Source organism: Medicago truncatula, chromosome 5 (genome assembly GCF_003473485.1).
Source record: "Medicago truncatula cultivar Jemalong A17 chromosome 5, MtrunA17r5.0-ANR, whole genome shotgun sequence".
NCBI classification, from domain to species: domain Eukaryota; kingdom Viridiplantae; phylum Streptophyta; class Magnoliopsida; order Fabales; family Fabaceae; genus Medicago; species Medicago truncatula.
In genome coordinates, this window is record NC_053046.1 from 88,277 (window position 1) to 104,413 (window position 16,137).

General features: G+C 33.7%; 1 protein-coding gene across 1 annotated transcript; it reads left to right on the top strand.

Moving 5' to 3' along the window:
• Positions 1 to 1,051: 1,051 nt before the first annotated feature.
• LOC25494464 (presequence protease 1, chloroplastic/mitochondrial) lies at positions 1,052 to 10,149 on the top strand. The gene is made up of 17 exons (XM_013597825.3): positions 1,052 to 1,383; positions 1,477 to 1,977; positions 2,068 to 2,138; positions 2,233 to 2,316; positions 2,604 to 2,694; positions 3,792 to 4,309; positions 4,395 to 4,559; positions 4,667 to 4,885; positions 4,973 to 5,100; positions 5,542 to 5,731; positions 5,849 to 5,932; positions 6,036 to 6,133; positions 8,099 to 8,366; positions 8,918 to 9,080; positions 9,155 to 9,335; positions 9,482 to 9,553; positions 9,864 to 10,149. Exons 1-17 carry the CDS (start codon positions 1,080 to 1,082, stop codon positions 10,003 to 10,005), a joined length of 3,279 nt encoding a protein of 1,092 aa, XP_013453279.2. The 5' UTR covers positions 1,052 to 1,079; the 3' UTR covers positions 10,006 to 10,149.
• The last annotated feature ends 5,988 nt before the right edge of the window (positions 10,150 to 16,137 follow it).

Genomic DNA, 16,137 nt, shown 5'->3' on the forward strand with positions numbered 1-16,137 from the left:
CATATCAGACTTTATTTCTTAGTAGATAAGTAAACTTGATGAGTAAGTTAATTTTAACAATAAGTTCCACTCAAATGGTAAAAAGTTGCTAGAAATACGATGACTTGGGTTGTGTTTGATAACACAAAAAAGCTAGCTTATAGCTTTTTGGATTAGCTTATAAGCTCGTTAGATGAAAACGTGGCGTGTTTGGTAACAAGCTTTTTTCCCGAGCTTATAGCGTTTTTTGAAAAGCTATTTCAAGTAGCTTTTTAGCTTATAGCTGATAGCTTTTTATATTTTCTTCCAACTTTAACCCTATTAATTTAAATTAATTATTTTTTTAAATAAACAACTATCCATGTTCATCTTTATAACCGTTCCATTTTTTCCCTTAAAAAAAATGCCACATTTTTTTTAAGGAGCACTTTATATATATATATATGTATTTTTTTTTAAGGAAATGCTTTATATTTTGCTATAACTAACTTGCTGTACACCACAAAAAAAATAACTAGTCTATTGTACGTTGTAAAATTTTATATATTCTAACTCACATTTTGTTTCCACATTTCTCTTATTTTTGGGATTCATAAAACTGAGATCAAAATTGTCGGTGATTTTTTTTAATATTAAAGATCGAAGAATTTTTTTATGGAGACTAAGACCAAAAGTTTGAATATTTATAGGGACCAAAAACATATTTAACTATAATTAAAAGTATTAAAAAATAAATACATTACAAAAAAATGCGTGTCTATATGTATATTAAAAAAAAACATGTCATTTTATACTTATCAGCCACTTCAACATCTAATTTTACCAAACACATTATTTTTAATAAGGAATCTTTTCATCTATCAGCTATCAGCTAACTTTTCAACTATCAACTAACTTATCAGCTATCAGTTAGCTTATAGCTTATTTTTACCACATAGAGCCTTGAACACACGTGACCTTTCACTTCTAGAGCTTTCTTTCCAAGAGAGAAGTAAAAAAGAAAATAAGTAAGTAAAATTTAGGTGAGGTTTTGTCCTAAGTAAGTATATTTGATTATTTGTGGTTGCGATAAAAGGAAATTGAGAATTATTGTAGGGGAGATGTATACACGATGGAGGCAGTATAAACGAGTTATCGGAAATATAATGGAGATAGGAAGTTGCAGTAGTAATTCAACTTCAATGGAAAGAGCGGCGCTTGTTCGTTCTCTATCTACCACCAGATATTTCTCTCGCACCCCCTCCGTTCTATCCGCAAGGTTCTCTCCTCCGACTCTCCTCCTCCGCCGCCGCAGCCTCTCCACCTCCTCTACAAGATTGCTTTCTTCATCTACTTCTCGTCCACTCTTTTACTTTCGTAACCGCAACCATTTCTCCACCAGAGCTTCCCTCGTTTCTTCTCCAGGTATCTATCTATCTATTTCTCTCCATAAATATTAATATTAATCGATTAATTAATTAATTAATTAATTAATGATGATTTTGAGGGGTTTGGTAGATATTGGTGGTGGCGAAGTAGTGAAGGATGAAGTTGCGCGTGAACTAGGGTTTGAGAAAGTATCAGAAGAATTCATTCCAGAATGCAAATCAATAGCAGTACTTTTCAAACACGTCAAGACGGGTGCACAAGTCATCTCTGTTTCAAACAAAGATGAGAACAAAGTCTTTGGCATTGTTTTCCGAACTCCTCCCAATGATTCCACTGGTATTCCTCACATTTTAGAGCACAGTGTTTTGTGTGGTTCAAGAAAATATCCTCTCAAAGAACCATTTGTTGAGTTACTCAAAGGAAGCTTACACACTTTCCTCAATGCATTCACTTATCCTGATAGGACTTGTTACCCTGTCGCCTCCACCAATACCAAGGATTTTTATAATTTGGTTGACGTCTATCTCGATGCCGTTTTCTTTCCTAAATGTGTCGAGGATGTTCAGACTTTTCAACAGGAGGGTTGGCATTATGAGCTCAATCATCCTTCTGAAGATATCACTTATAAAGGTTGCCTTTTACTATTCTATATAGATATATCTATCTATCTATCCATGCATTTCTCACTTACTTATAATCAATGCTTTTCACTCGTTCCAGGTGTCGTGTTTAATGAGATGAAAGGTGTCTACTCTCAACCAGATAATATACTTGGACGAGCTTCTCAACAGGTGAGGCCAGTTTATATTTCAACTACCAACTGCGACAATTTTTTTGAACTTAAGCTCCGTGCATTCATTATTGGTGTATGTAACTTTGTTGCAGGCTCTTTTCCCAGATAACACATATGGCGTTGACAGCGGAGGTGATCCTCAAGTTATTCCTAAGTTGACATTTGAGGAATTTAAGGTTTGTTTTTAAGAATAATGTTGAAAAATTATTATTGCGGTATATAGAGATAACTAATTTGAACAAGGAGAGAATTCTGTTTAGTTGTTAGGTCTTAGGTGTTTGTGTCTACTAAGTCTAACATTGATTTTTGTAGTATGCTGGGTAAAATCGTACATCTTTGTGGGAACTCATACCTTGTAACTTTTTTACTTTCGTATAGTCTACTGCAGATCTCAATAATACCAGCTATTTCAAAGATTTAATTGTTTTATTTAAGAAATTTTCATTTTAAACTCAATTGACAGGAATTTCACCGCAAGTATTACCATCCCAGCAATTCACGGATTTGGTTTTATGGAGACGATGATCCAACTGAGCGCCTCCGCATCCTGAGTGGTAATAAGCTTTGGTTTAACTTGCTCTTTAAATGTTGAGACTGAGAATTGGGGAGAGCCATTTGTGATGCCCTTGTAGATCCAAGCCCAGACTCCTGATTAAAATGAATGACTAAAGCATTTGGCCTGACTTGCTGTGCAACCCATTCTATGACAATGATCGGGATATTTTTGGTAGCCAAGTTAGGTCTTTATAGTTATATGCCAAGCCTAGTAGCTCCCTCACGCATTCTTTCTCAAATATAAATAACAAAGATAGCTTTATGGATAAATTTCATGAGTTATTTTGTATCTTTTTTTGGGGGAATATCTTAAACTACTTCTAGTTGTACTTCCCATTCTCTATGATATTTCTTTATAAAGAATTGAACACATAGTTTTGACAGTCTAAAAATGATTGATGTTTATGTTCTTTGAAATATTGAGGCAGGTTAATCAATTCTACAAGTTAAAATGTTGTTATCCTCCCTTTTGAAATTACATAAATACACTTATTTTAAAGACAGAGAGAGAGTTGGGGTAGTACCTATAGTAGAAAAGATGGTGGAAAACATAATTAGGTGGTTTGGACATGTAGAGAGAAGACCTATAGATTCTGTAGTAAGGAGAGTCGATCAAATGGAGGATGGTCGGATCACAAGAGGCTGAGGAAGACCTAGAAAAACTATCAGATAAACTATTAGGAATGATTTGGAAATTAATGAGCTGGACCGAAATATGGTGCATGATAGACCATTATGGCGTGATTTCATCCATGTAGCTGGCCCCACTTAGTGGGAAAAGGCTTGGTGGTTGTTGTTGTTATTATTGTTGTACACTTATTTTAGAAATTAGAATGAGCGCGAAACTGTATTGAATTCCCCGTTGAAGATCCTGAATTGTCCAACAGCTTCCCCTTATGTTCCTAGATTTATCTTCCTTTGGACTTATATTGTTCACTGTTATTTTTTATGCTAATTGAGAATATTATTGGCATCATGGCATGGTTGCTCTGTGTTCCTAATAATATTCAATATCTCAGATCAGTTATGAAAGATGATTTTAGAGTTCTTACCAGCAGTAATTAACCGCTAACTTAAGTCCTTATCTGTTTTTCAGAGTATTTAGACATGTTTGATGCAAGCTCATCCCCAAACGAATCAAAGATTGAACCACAGAAACTGTTTTCAAAGCCAGTCAGGATTGTTGAGACTTACCCTGCAGGGGAAGGGGGTGATTTGAAGAAGCATATGGTTTCCCTTAACTGGTTGCTCTCTGATAAGCCCTTAGACTTGGAAACTGAGCTAGCACTTAGTTTTCTGAATCATCTTCTACTGGGCACTCCTGCTTCGCCACTCAGAAAAATTTTGCTAGAAAGCAGGCTGGGTGATGCCATTGTTGGTGGTGGGTTAGAAGATGAACTACTCCAGCCTCAATTTAGCATTGGAATGAAGGGTGTTTCTGAAGATGATATTCCTAAGGTAGAAGAACTGATTGTGAATACACTTAAAAAGTTGGTTGAAGAAGGTTTTGATACAGATGCCATTGAGGCCTCTATGAATACAATTGAATTTTCTCTGAGAGAGAACAATACCGGGTCATTTCCTCGTGGCTTGTCCCTCATGCTCCAGTCCATTGTAAGAAAAGCTAAAGTATTTTGGTGTGTGGAATGCCCATCTTTCGTTGATTGATATTTACAATTGTTTTGGTTTGCATATTTAGGGTAAATGGATTTATGATATGAATCCCCTTGAGCCACTGAAGTATGAGAAACCTCTCCAAGACCTGAAATCTAAAATAGCAAAGGAAGGCTCTAAATCTGTTTTTTCTCCATTAATAGAGAAATTCATCTTGAACAACCTTCATAAAGTAACTGTGCAAATGCAGGTACTTATTTATTTATTTATTTATTTTAGCCTTGAAAATCTGTGTTTGTGTGAGAAGCCATTTTGCACTCAATATGTTAATAATTGATGAAAACTTTTCGTGGTCAGCCGGACCCGGAGAAAGCTGCTCGTGAAGAAGCAACGGAGAAACAGATATTGCAGGAAGTTAAAGCAAGTATGACAACAGAAGATCTGGCAGAATTGACTCGTGCTACTCAAGAGCTTAGGCTTAAGCAGGAGACCCCTGATCCACCAGAAGCTTTGAAAACTGTTCCTAGTCTTTCTCTTCAAGATATCCCTAAAGAACCTATTCATGTTCCCACTGAGGTTATCATTGCTTTCCCTTGGGTGAGAGTTTTGTGTGTTTCCCTAGTAGCCTGTAGAGATTCATGAATACTTGAATGTTAAATGTAGGTTGGGGATATCAACGGAGTAAAAGTTTTGCAGCATGATCTCTTCACCAATGATGTCCTTTACACCGACATAGTGTTCGACATGAGTTCATTGAAGCAAGAGCTTCTTCCTTTGGTGCCACTGTTTTGGTAATCATGCAACCTCTAAAAAATGTTTTACATTTTGTTTCCATGGTATTTAATATTACATGCATAGTGAATTTCTAGGATAGCAATTTAATCGGTACTTATTTTGTTATTAACCTTCCTTGGTCTGGAATTTCATATTTAATTTCAATTCAGCATATGCTTTGTCTCCTTATAGGTTTCTTATAGGTTTCATGCTATTGTGATTCTTCAAAACATTAGATTTTGTCATATACTCCCAAATTCTCTACTGGATTGTGTTAGTTCTCAACATGTTTCTTTTTAGTAGTATTGATAGCTATAATTCTATTTCTTTTTCCTTTTGGTGTTTTTATTCTTCTATTCCTCATCACGTGTATATTGGAAGCACCTTCTTGATAAATAAATGACAAATCTTCATGTTCTCACATCAAGCTCTGTACCTCTCATGCTATTTTTTTATAGCCAATCATTGCTGGAGATGGGCACAAAGGACTTGACTTTTGTCCAACTAAACCAATTAATTGGGAGAAAAACTGGAGGAATTTCAGTTTATCCATTCACATCATCAGTGCAGGGCAAGGAAGATCCATGTAGTCACATGATTGTCCGAGGCAAAGCAATGGCTGGACGTGCTGAAGACCTTTATGACTTGGTACATTTTTTCGTCCAAACTTCAAACATTTCGTCTTTCAACACTCAATGCTTTGCATTATTAGCCTAAAATATTCCTTCATGTAAATCCTAATTTCATACTGCTACCGAACTCCAGGTTAATTCTGTTCTTCAAGACGTTCAATTTACAGACCAACAGCGTTTCAAACAATTTGTTTCCCAGAGTAGAGCAAGAATGGAGGTAATTGCCAAAATGTTTTATGTAAAGGACCAAAATTACAAATGGTCATTGTGCAGAACCTCCATGCTGATTATCGATTTTGTGCTTTTTTATCTTTTGTTAGAACCGGCTAAGAGGCAGTGGTCATGGAATTGCAGCTGCAAGGATGGATGCAAAACTTAATGCAGCAGGCTGGATGTCAGAAAAGATGGGTGGTCTCAGGTTGGAATATTAAGATACCTTTATGATTTAATATGAGGACACATTTGTGTACATTTTTTTGACATCCATTCATAGTTGTTAGGCGCGCGAGTTAGATCATGAGATTGTACGATCTCTCACGCCATCATCCCTCAACAGTGTTGGATCGGTGTGAAGATCACTCTATACGGCGGCGTGGCTGGCATGCGGTAGAAGAGCGTGAGATGCGCTTTTCTCCTGCGCCGGTGATGAATGTTTACGACACCGTCTGCCAATTTTATTGTTCACAAAGTTGTGGTTTCCGGGTCAAGTTCGCGACATGTTTCGTTGAAGACGACAACTTAGCATTAAAAAATACCCTAAAAATATGTTAATGATACATTGCATTTCACTTTGGCATTTTACTTTTTTTCGCTTTGCTTTCATTATTCTTTCTTTTTACTCTATTTAATACACGTATAACTTGATTTCCATTTTTTTATTCTGTAATATGCTTTTTTCTTAATTTTAATATAAATTTTTTTACCAAAAATGTTAGTGGTTAATTGCTAATGTGATTTAAAATATTCAGGAAATTAATAATAATAATTACAATAATAACTATTAATAAAATGAAATATGTTATGCTATATTATTTTTTAATTAATAAGTATTAAATTATTTATTTAAATTTTTTAAACATGATAATTTTTTTTATAATTAATAAGTATATTGCGTTTATTTTTTAAAGTTATATATATATATATATATATATATATATATATATATATATATATATATATATATAACTTTTTATGCATGTGTGGTTGATTTTATATGCACATATATGTGAATTTAATAGGATCTTACTACCTGTGTTATGATCCCACGATTTACGATTTTCCTATAAACAATCTTAGGCCAAAAGAGACTTATTTAGGTTACAACAATATTTTTTTTTTCCTTCTTCTGGGCTTGTCCTCAACGGGGTCGGGCCTCTGGCCTCTTATACCAATTGGATTATGGCACATGGCCAATTGGACTATTGGAACATTGTTCATATTTAGTGATCCTATGTGCGCATTCTTTAATTTGCAACAATTTATAATAGTCACATAAATAAAAAATAATATAATTTTTAATAATATTATTAACTATTTATAGTTCTTTTTGCAGAAAAGAAAAGAAACTATTTATAGGTTTAATTATACAATAAAACGTTAATTTTTGCATTTATAGATACGAGGTCATTAAATATTTAAGAAATATTATTTAATGTAATAAAATAAATTCATTAAAAACCATACATATATATATATATATATATATATATATATATATATATATATATATATATACACTATTTTTACTGTTTATGAATTATAAATAGAATAGAATGTCACGAATATCGAGACCTAACTCATCCATACAAAACCGGCTTGTACGGTGAGAGTGCCTCCTCTTTATAAACTTTTCTCAAGAATCCTATATATCCGATGTGGGACTAAATCCCACCCGAGTGTTGGCCGCTAACACCCCCCCTCACGCTTCAGCCCAGCCCAATGGGCCTGAAGCGTGGAGATGCAAGCCCAACGATGGACCCGATAGGATCTGATACCATGTCATGAATATCGAGACCTAACTCATCCATACAAAACCGGCTTGTACGGTGAGGAGTGCCTCCTCTTTATAAACTCTTCTCAAGAATCCTATATATCCGATGTGGGACTAAATCCCACCCGAGTGTTGGCCACTAACATAGAATAGCGGTCATCCCTCACCATACTATCCCGCTATCTGGGATTGACAACATAAATCCATTCTTGTCCTATTAAGGGCTTCCAACATAAGTCAACTTATTATGACACCTAGGTATGACATTATCTGTGTGCAAGGTTTTAAACTTTCACGATTTTCCTTTTTAATCTAATCTTTACATTTAATGCTGAAATGGAAGTCTCATTCCTGTTGTATGCATTGATTATATTTCTGGTATATACTTTCTAGCTACCTTGAATTCCTTCAAACTCTTGAAAAGAGAATTGATCAAGATTGGGCTGATATCTCATCATCTCTTGAGGAAATTCGCAAAACTGTATTTTCCAAGCAAGGGTGCTTGATAAATATCACCGCTGATGGGAAAAACCTTGCGAATACGGACAAATTTGTGAGCAAATTTGTTGATATGCTCCCTACTAGCTCTCCCATTGCTACACCAAATATTTGGAATGTTAGACTTCCGTTGACAAATGAAGCTATTGTGATTCCTACTCAGGTAAGGATTATTTCAGTTGTCATTCTTGTGAACATAATTTTAAAGGAAATATCCAAATTGGTTGTACATAATTTTGAATTAAATATCCAAATTGTCTGGAAAAAACTAAAGAGACCTATTGGTCTACAAGAAATGAAAATTAATTATTTGGTACATAAGAATGTCAAATGTAAAATGGCTTGGGATCTGGGAGTGTGCTCCTCCTCAAGGTCTCAAGTTCGATTCTCCCCGGTGCCATTATGGGTGGGCTAATTTAGCTTCTTCAAAAAAAAAAAAAAAAGAATGTCAAATGTAGGTTAAATTAGTTATTTTTTGGGGACATATTAGTCCTTGAGAATAATTCGATCCTCATTAGACATTCTTAAGTATCAAATTGGTATTTTTCATTTCTCAGAAACATATAGGTCTCCATGCAATTTGAGTATTTACCTACAATTTAGTTTATGTTATGCACATTGTACAGGCAGTGTAGTTACCTAAAGCCCAAATTTTATTTTATTTGCTGCATTTAATTTTTTTTCCCTATCTATAACTCATGTTTCTTTCTACAGGTTAATTATGTTGGGAAAGCAACCAACGTTTATGATGCTGGTTATAAGCTTAATGGTAGTGCATATGTTATTTCCAAATACATTAGCAATACATGGTTGTGGGATCGTGTACGTGTTAGTGGTGGAGCTTATGGAGGTTTCTGTGATTTTGATACACATTCAGGTAACTTGTATTATACTTGGGTGTAATTATTGAGTAGCATGCTTGCAATCTTACCTCTTCGCTTCTTTTTCTAGGAGTGTTCTCCTTTTTGTCTTATCGTGATCCCAACTTGCTGAAAACACTTGAGGTATATGATGGAACTGGTGACTTCTTAAGAGAATTGGAAATAGATGATGATACTCTTACAAAAGCCATAATTGGGACCATTGGGGATGTAGACTCCTATCAACTTCCTGACGCCAAAGGTTATAGTAGGTATAAATGAGCTAATTGATGCTTTTGTAGTTTGTTTACTATAGATTTTTTAGTTCTTCGTTATTGGTGATTCCTTTTAAATTTCCAAATCATGCTGCTTTTTTATTATAGTTGCAAATTATGCTTGCTTTTCATTTCATTTTCAGCATGTTGCGGTATATACTGGGTATCACAGAGGAAGAAAGGCAAAAGAGACGTGGAGAGATATTATCTACGAGGTAAAGATTCTGATTGAATGATAATCCATGCATGATACATGACCTTTTGATCTACTGCTATTGATAAAGCAAAATAATGCAGTCTGCTTTCGATGCCAGTGTTTATTGCATGGTATTGCGCTATTAACTATTCTGAAATGACTTTCTGATTACAGAATAAATTTAAATTTTCAGTTGATTTTGTGTAAAGATTGTATCATTTTACATTTAGTGTTGCTGCTCCTAAAGATAATATGCTTTGCACTGCAGTGATCTTGATCTCTGAAACCATTAGTTGTTCTTATTCAGTTTAATTATTTTATTCCCTCAGCTTGAAGGACTTCAAACAATTCATTGATGCAATGGAAGCAGTTAAGGATAAAGGGGTTGTGGTTGCAGTGGCATCTCCAGATGACGTAGATGCGGCAAACAAGGAGCTTTCCAACTTCTTTCAAATAAAGAGAGCCCTTTAAATTTAGGATATACTTTGCAAGGATTGATAATTGCATCTTTTCTTGTTATAGATTTTTCCTATTTTGAGATAATTATTTTGTTCACAATAAACTGTTATAGCTGTAGATTTTTTTAAATTTTTTAAAGGCGTAGATTGCAAAATAGTTTATTATCTAGAAAATTTCTTGTATAAATACTCATTGAATTTACGTCAATAATTAAAAAATATTTGATATAAGATTGGCGGCTTCTTTTATTTTTTTGACGGTTATAAAATGTTGGTGGCTTCTTCTATGCTCTTTCCGTCCTGAATTGTACGATGTTTCGACCATTTTACATATTAAGAAATGTAATTAATTTTGTGTGGGAAAGAGATATTATGAGTTGTTTTACAAAATTCTCCTCGATAAATGATATGGGAAAGTAATGAATACATCTAGAAATTTATAGATGATCTTAAATTTTTAGGGACTAAGGGAGTATTTTTTTCTCTCTTCATCGGAGAAATTTGACATGGCCAAGTGGGTAGCATATAAAAATAGTGCTCCTCCGTCCCATGATACGTAAGTCATTTGTAAAAAAATATTGTCCCGAAAAAATTGATCAATTTCACTTCAATATAATATTAATTACTTCCTTAAAAAAAAGCAATATTAATTACTTTTTTTCTTCCAATTATTAATTCTAATTAATACTACTTTCATCACTCCAAATTTAATATAGGGTTAAATATGTTTTTAGTCTTTATATTTTGCGTTCATCTGAAGAATAACCCCTACATTTCATTAAATGTTTTTAAAATCTTCACATTTAACCCTAAAATATATTGTCTATATATTGTTCAAAGTCATGCAAAATGTAGGGACCAAAAACATATTTAACCCTAAAATAATTGGGACTCACTAACTACCACATCAACATTATGTTAGAGAATTAACAACAAAGACTAATTTTGATAACGGAGATAAAATGTGAGGATTTTAAAAACATTTAATGAAATGTAGGGACTATTCTTCAAAGGGACACAAAATATAAGGACTAAAAACATATTTAACTCTTTAATATATTATACTTTGCATTCATTTTTTTTATGAAGCTAAATTAGCCCACTCAAATTGACACTGGAGGAATCAAACCTGAGACCTTGAGGAGGAGCACACTCCCAGATTCCAAGGCAATACCACTAGGCCAACCGAAGTGGGTTTATACTTTACATTCATGACAAAAAATAATGCACTAATTCGACAAAAAAAATAAATAATGCACTAATATTTGTCAAAGACACTCAACTATTTTTCTATCTTTCACTTTATATATTTTTCTTAATAGATGTGAAATGAGTAAAAGGCTCATTTAAAATGTGATGGAGGGAGTAAAAGCAACTTAAATATGGTAAAATAACATCATTAATGTTTGCTTTCAAAGTGGTCATCATATCATCATTATTACAAGATACCTTAACTTTTTTACTAAAGTAATATCAACATTGTCCCCATGAGCTCAACTCATTTGGTAAGGGATAATGCACAATATATGCAAGGGTCGGAGTTCGAACTCCAGACACCCCAACTATTCATTTTTAAGGTGAATTTCCCACTAGACTATTTGACAAAAAAAAATATCAAACATTAATGTTTGCTTGCAAAGTGACCATCATATCATCTTATTACAAGGTACCTTAACTTTTTACTATTAGAGCAAAATGTATATGAATTACTTAAATATGACGTAACGCTGTAGAACCCACTTACTAGTAGCATATGAAACTCAAATTAGATTCCTTAAAACAAGACCATTAAAGATGCTCTAATGTGTAAGCCAAATTCATTCTTTTACATAGAGTAAATTAACCACTTGGAACCAAACTCGTGGCTACATTGTATGATTCCTGAAAGAACAAGAATTGTTGGATAGAACTTTGCTCCAATTATGACGTCATCAAACTCGTGGCTACATTGTATGATTTCTTAGGAACGATCAATTTTGCAGTAAATGCTCTATCTCCAGAACTAAATGCTGATTTGGAAAGTGAAAACAAGAAGCTGAAGAAAGAACTTCTAGATCAGAAACTGCTATTGCTTGAATACAAATCCTCCACAGAAGCAAAGTTAGAAGAAGCAAGAATCAGAGAAGAGAATTTGGTCAGAAGCAATGAAGACTTCAAGAGAGAAATGAAACAACAAGCAGAAGAGACAAACAGGATGATGAAACACATGATGGAGATGTTCAAAAAACAAGCCCAACCTTAGTTTCACACCCTTAAGCTTGTTTATTTATGTTGTTTGTATCTGTTTTTGAATTTATGTCTATATGCTTTCTGAATTGCTACTTCTGATCAATGATTATGTGTTTCTTAACAATGTTTATGCTACTGATCTAATTTTGTTTGTTTCTGAAATGTTTTCAATTTAGAATTTTCTCACTACGTTTTTCTCATCTCTTTCTTTTTGTCTTTAGTTTTTATACTTTTTGTGGATGACAAAAGGGGGAGTAGATGTATAGTATTTATAGGCTCTGAGTCCCATTAATTTAATTCTAATCAAGTTAAATTAATATGACTTTCTTATCTCTTAGTCTATTAATGTGAGATTATTCTGAGTGTTATTTCGTTTTTAATGATTAATTTAATTAACTTGGATAGAACTAAGGGGGAGCTTACAAACCTCACCTTAAAGTACTATTGGACTCAGGGGGAGCTTACAAACCTCATACCCTTATAGTCAAATTGTTAATTAGATTAACAACAATTGCACATTTTAAATACTAGTGTTTGTCATCATCAAAAAGGGGGAGATTGTTGGAACAAAATGTGTTTAACATTACTCTTTGAGAGTTTTGATGATAACAAGGTATTAAAAATTGTCAATTGGATATGCTAATATTTATTCAAGTGCACAGGACCATAGACAAAAATTTGATATCTTTATTAGGTTCTGGAAGAACAAAAGAGAGCTAAGGAATCAACAAAAAGGAAGCTTGAAGTGTCTGAAGAGAAGTGCTTCTGAAGTCAAAGTGCTACTGAAGTGATGACGTCATCAGAAGCAAGATCACCAGAAGTTGTAGTTCATCAGGAGATGCAAAACTTAAAGCTTCAAAAGTTGTTCAATGGATTTAATCTCGTCTAAGAATTGCAGAAGACCAGAAGAGTGAAGCAACGACTATTTTGAAAGAATTTGAAAGCATTGCATGCTTGTTCTTTGAAGAGCATTGACATAGTACAATTGTACGAAGTGTACAACCACTATCTCCACTACTCAGTTTGTGTCTCTGCTACAAGACAAGAATAACAGCTCTGCCTGCATCAATGTTCCTTCATACTTGGAATGAATTTGAAATTGATCCTTCATAGGACAATAACCATATCAGGCAAAAGATCATTGGTGATTGATCAAAGCTTCAAACGACTCTATTTTGATGTGCTGGCAATTCACAACGTCTCTTTCACACCTCTATATAAAGGAGTGAAGACTTAGAGAATGGAAAGACTCTACAACAATTTGAAAGCGCCAAAACTCTGCTGAAATTGTTCTGCATCAAAAGTTCACTTAGAATTTCTTATCAAAGTTCATATCTTAGAAATTCTAGAGTCTTAAGAGTCTGTATCTGATTTTTATTGTGAACACCACTAATTGTATATCAAGTGTTCAACCTTAAACAATTTTCTTTGTAATTCTGTTTGAATTAAGAAGTCTCTTGCAGTTGTGCTTGAGCATTAGAAGTCTCTTGCTTGTGTTCAGGAGCATAGGAAATCTCTTGCAGTTGTGCTTTAGTAATTTGAAGTCTCTAGCTAAGTTTAGCAGTGAACAGTTGTAATCAGATATTACATTTTTAGTGAACTCTTCTTGGAAGTGCAAGGGGGACATGACTACTTCCGGTTTGTGGAAGGAACCTGTATAATTGATTTGTGTCCTTCTTCTCTCTCTCTCTCTCTCTCTGTGTGTTTTATCCGCTGCATTTAGTCATGAACATCACTTCGGAAGCAGAACTCTATTTGCTTCTGATCAGTGTTTTTCAGCTTAGGAGAAAACGAAGAAAAAGCTAACACAATTCAACCTCATTCTTGTGTTTTTCTCACCTTCAAACTTGTCTTTAGAAATTAGGTCTAACATAAGGTTCTAGGTTTAATGGTTTGGTTTGTGATGAATTTGTCGCCATGACAGACCAATAATCCCAAGGCTCTCTTTTATTATTATTTTCAATCATTTAAAAACCCTAACTTTGCAACTTAAACCTTTTCTAATCATCAACTAAAGTTAATTGAATTAAACAACTCCATGTTGGAACGATACTCTCTTTTTACTACTTCGGTAGAACCGTGCACTTGCGGTTTTATCTCATCAGCGTGCGTGTGTGTTGAAAATAATATTTAATATAGACATTATTTACCAATTGTTAGAAATTTTAAAATAACAAAATAATATGGAAATAATACAAATATAAATTAATTTTTTACTTTTACAACCTTTGATTACACACTACTTGTCTTAATATATTTAAAACAACCAACATTGAATTAGAGTGATATAAATATGAGGCCTAAAAAAATCAGGGGCCTAAAGCCCTTGCTTTAATGGCATCCCCCTTAGGCCGGCCCTAACGAAAAATAAAGAAGAAGTTTGGTCAACGATCCACCGACTACCGCCTTGCATTTATGATGATTTCTTGGGTGTTTTCCTTCAGCATTGGCATCATCTACCTTCTTGCTGCCATTCATCTCTACTTATGTTGGTATTGCTAGCGTGTCGTGTGTCTCTTTTTTTGAATAAGTCACTACTACAAAATACCCCCTTTAATAGCATCCATTTTAGCGTTTAATAGCGCTTTTGAAGCGCTAAGAATGACTATGTTGTAAAAGGTTGAATGATGAAGTAATAACCATGTTGTATAAATGTTGAATAATGACGAATGACATGCTTGTTTTATAATAGAGAAATGATATTTACTTTGTGACAACTTTTGGACAACTTTCTCTCTCATACTCACATTATATTCTTACTCTCTCTCTTCCTTTTTCTCTCTTCATTGTTTTTGACCAATGAAAAGAGAGAAAAGAAAGGTTGTCAAATAGGTTGTATCAAATGGTTGTTCAAATATCATTGCTCTTTATAATAACAAGTAAAATGACGAAAATAACTATGTTGTGAAGATGATGTTGCTGATGTATTTTCTATGCGTTGTTAGTGAGTCTTCATGCATCATATCATATTGCATAAAAATGACGAATGTTGTATGTATGTTCAGTAACATAAATCTGACATATAAATGTTGATTAGGTTGTATGTATGCTCAGTAACAAAACTCTGACATACAAATGTTGATTATAAACTAGTACCAAGATGCATATAGGTTTAGGAACGAAGTGATTTGCATATGTCTCATGTTAGGTGTATATGATGTGTTTGTGATATATGTGGTATGTGTTAATAGTGATGTATTGCGAGTCTTACGTGTATCCTTAATATTTTGAAACTGCTGAGTTATGATAATGATGATGCGTGAATGATGTTGTATAACCTGATGAAGAATTGTGAATATTTGTAAATGATGATCAAATGATGGTATGCCTATTTAAATATTATTCATGTATCCCAATATATGTTAAGATGAATATTCTCACCCCTTTGTTGTTGTTGTTATGTATTATGGTGTCTGTACTCTTGGGGTACATACACTTAGGACGAGGAGCTCTAGTGTGCGGGACGTTTAGAAGGTGGCGACGGAGATATACTTTCGTAGCTATTACCTAATTGTTTATGTAGTCGAATAACCATGTGCTCTGATCTGTAACACTAGGGTTGGGGTTAAACGTTGAATGTAATTTTAGGAATCTTAAGTATTTGAAATCAATATGATATTTTCCATAATGACGATGGAGAATCAGACATGTTTATTTTATGAAATATTTTAGAAGTATTTTCCGCATTCTGAAATATGACGTATTATTTATTATTCGAATGAATGATTGATGAGTATGTGTAACATCCTTTTTGTTTAAATTTATTCGCATTATTTATTAAATCAACGTTGGGAATTAGGGTGTTCTCAAGTAAATTTATTCTGAAATATGACGCCATTGATGGAAAGTAAATGCAGGATTTTCTCAATTAAAAGTTGATTCAGAACAAGAATTGTTTGTCCCCTTTCTGAATTGC

Excerpts from the sequence above, each read along its gene's own strand:
- LOC25494464 (XM_013597825.3), top strand. The coding sequence starts at position 1,080 with ATGTATACACGATGGAGGCAGTATAAACGAGTTATCGGAAATATAATG. Across the intron at positions 4,310-4,394 it reads CCCTCATGCTCCAGTCCATT|GGTAAATGGATTTATGATAT; the intron begins GTAAGAAAAGCT and ends TTGCATATTTAG. Across the intron at positions 5,101-5,541 it reads CCTTTGGTGCCACTGTTTTG|CCAATCATTGCTGGAGATGG; the intron begins GTAATCATGCAA and ends ATTTTTTTATAG.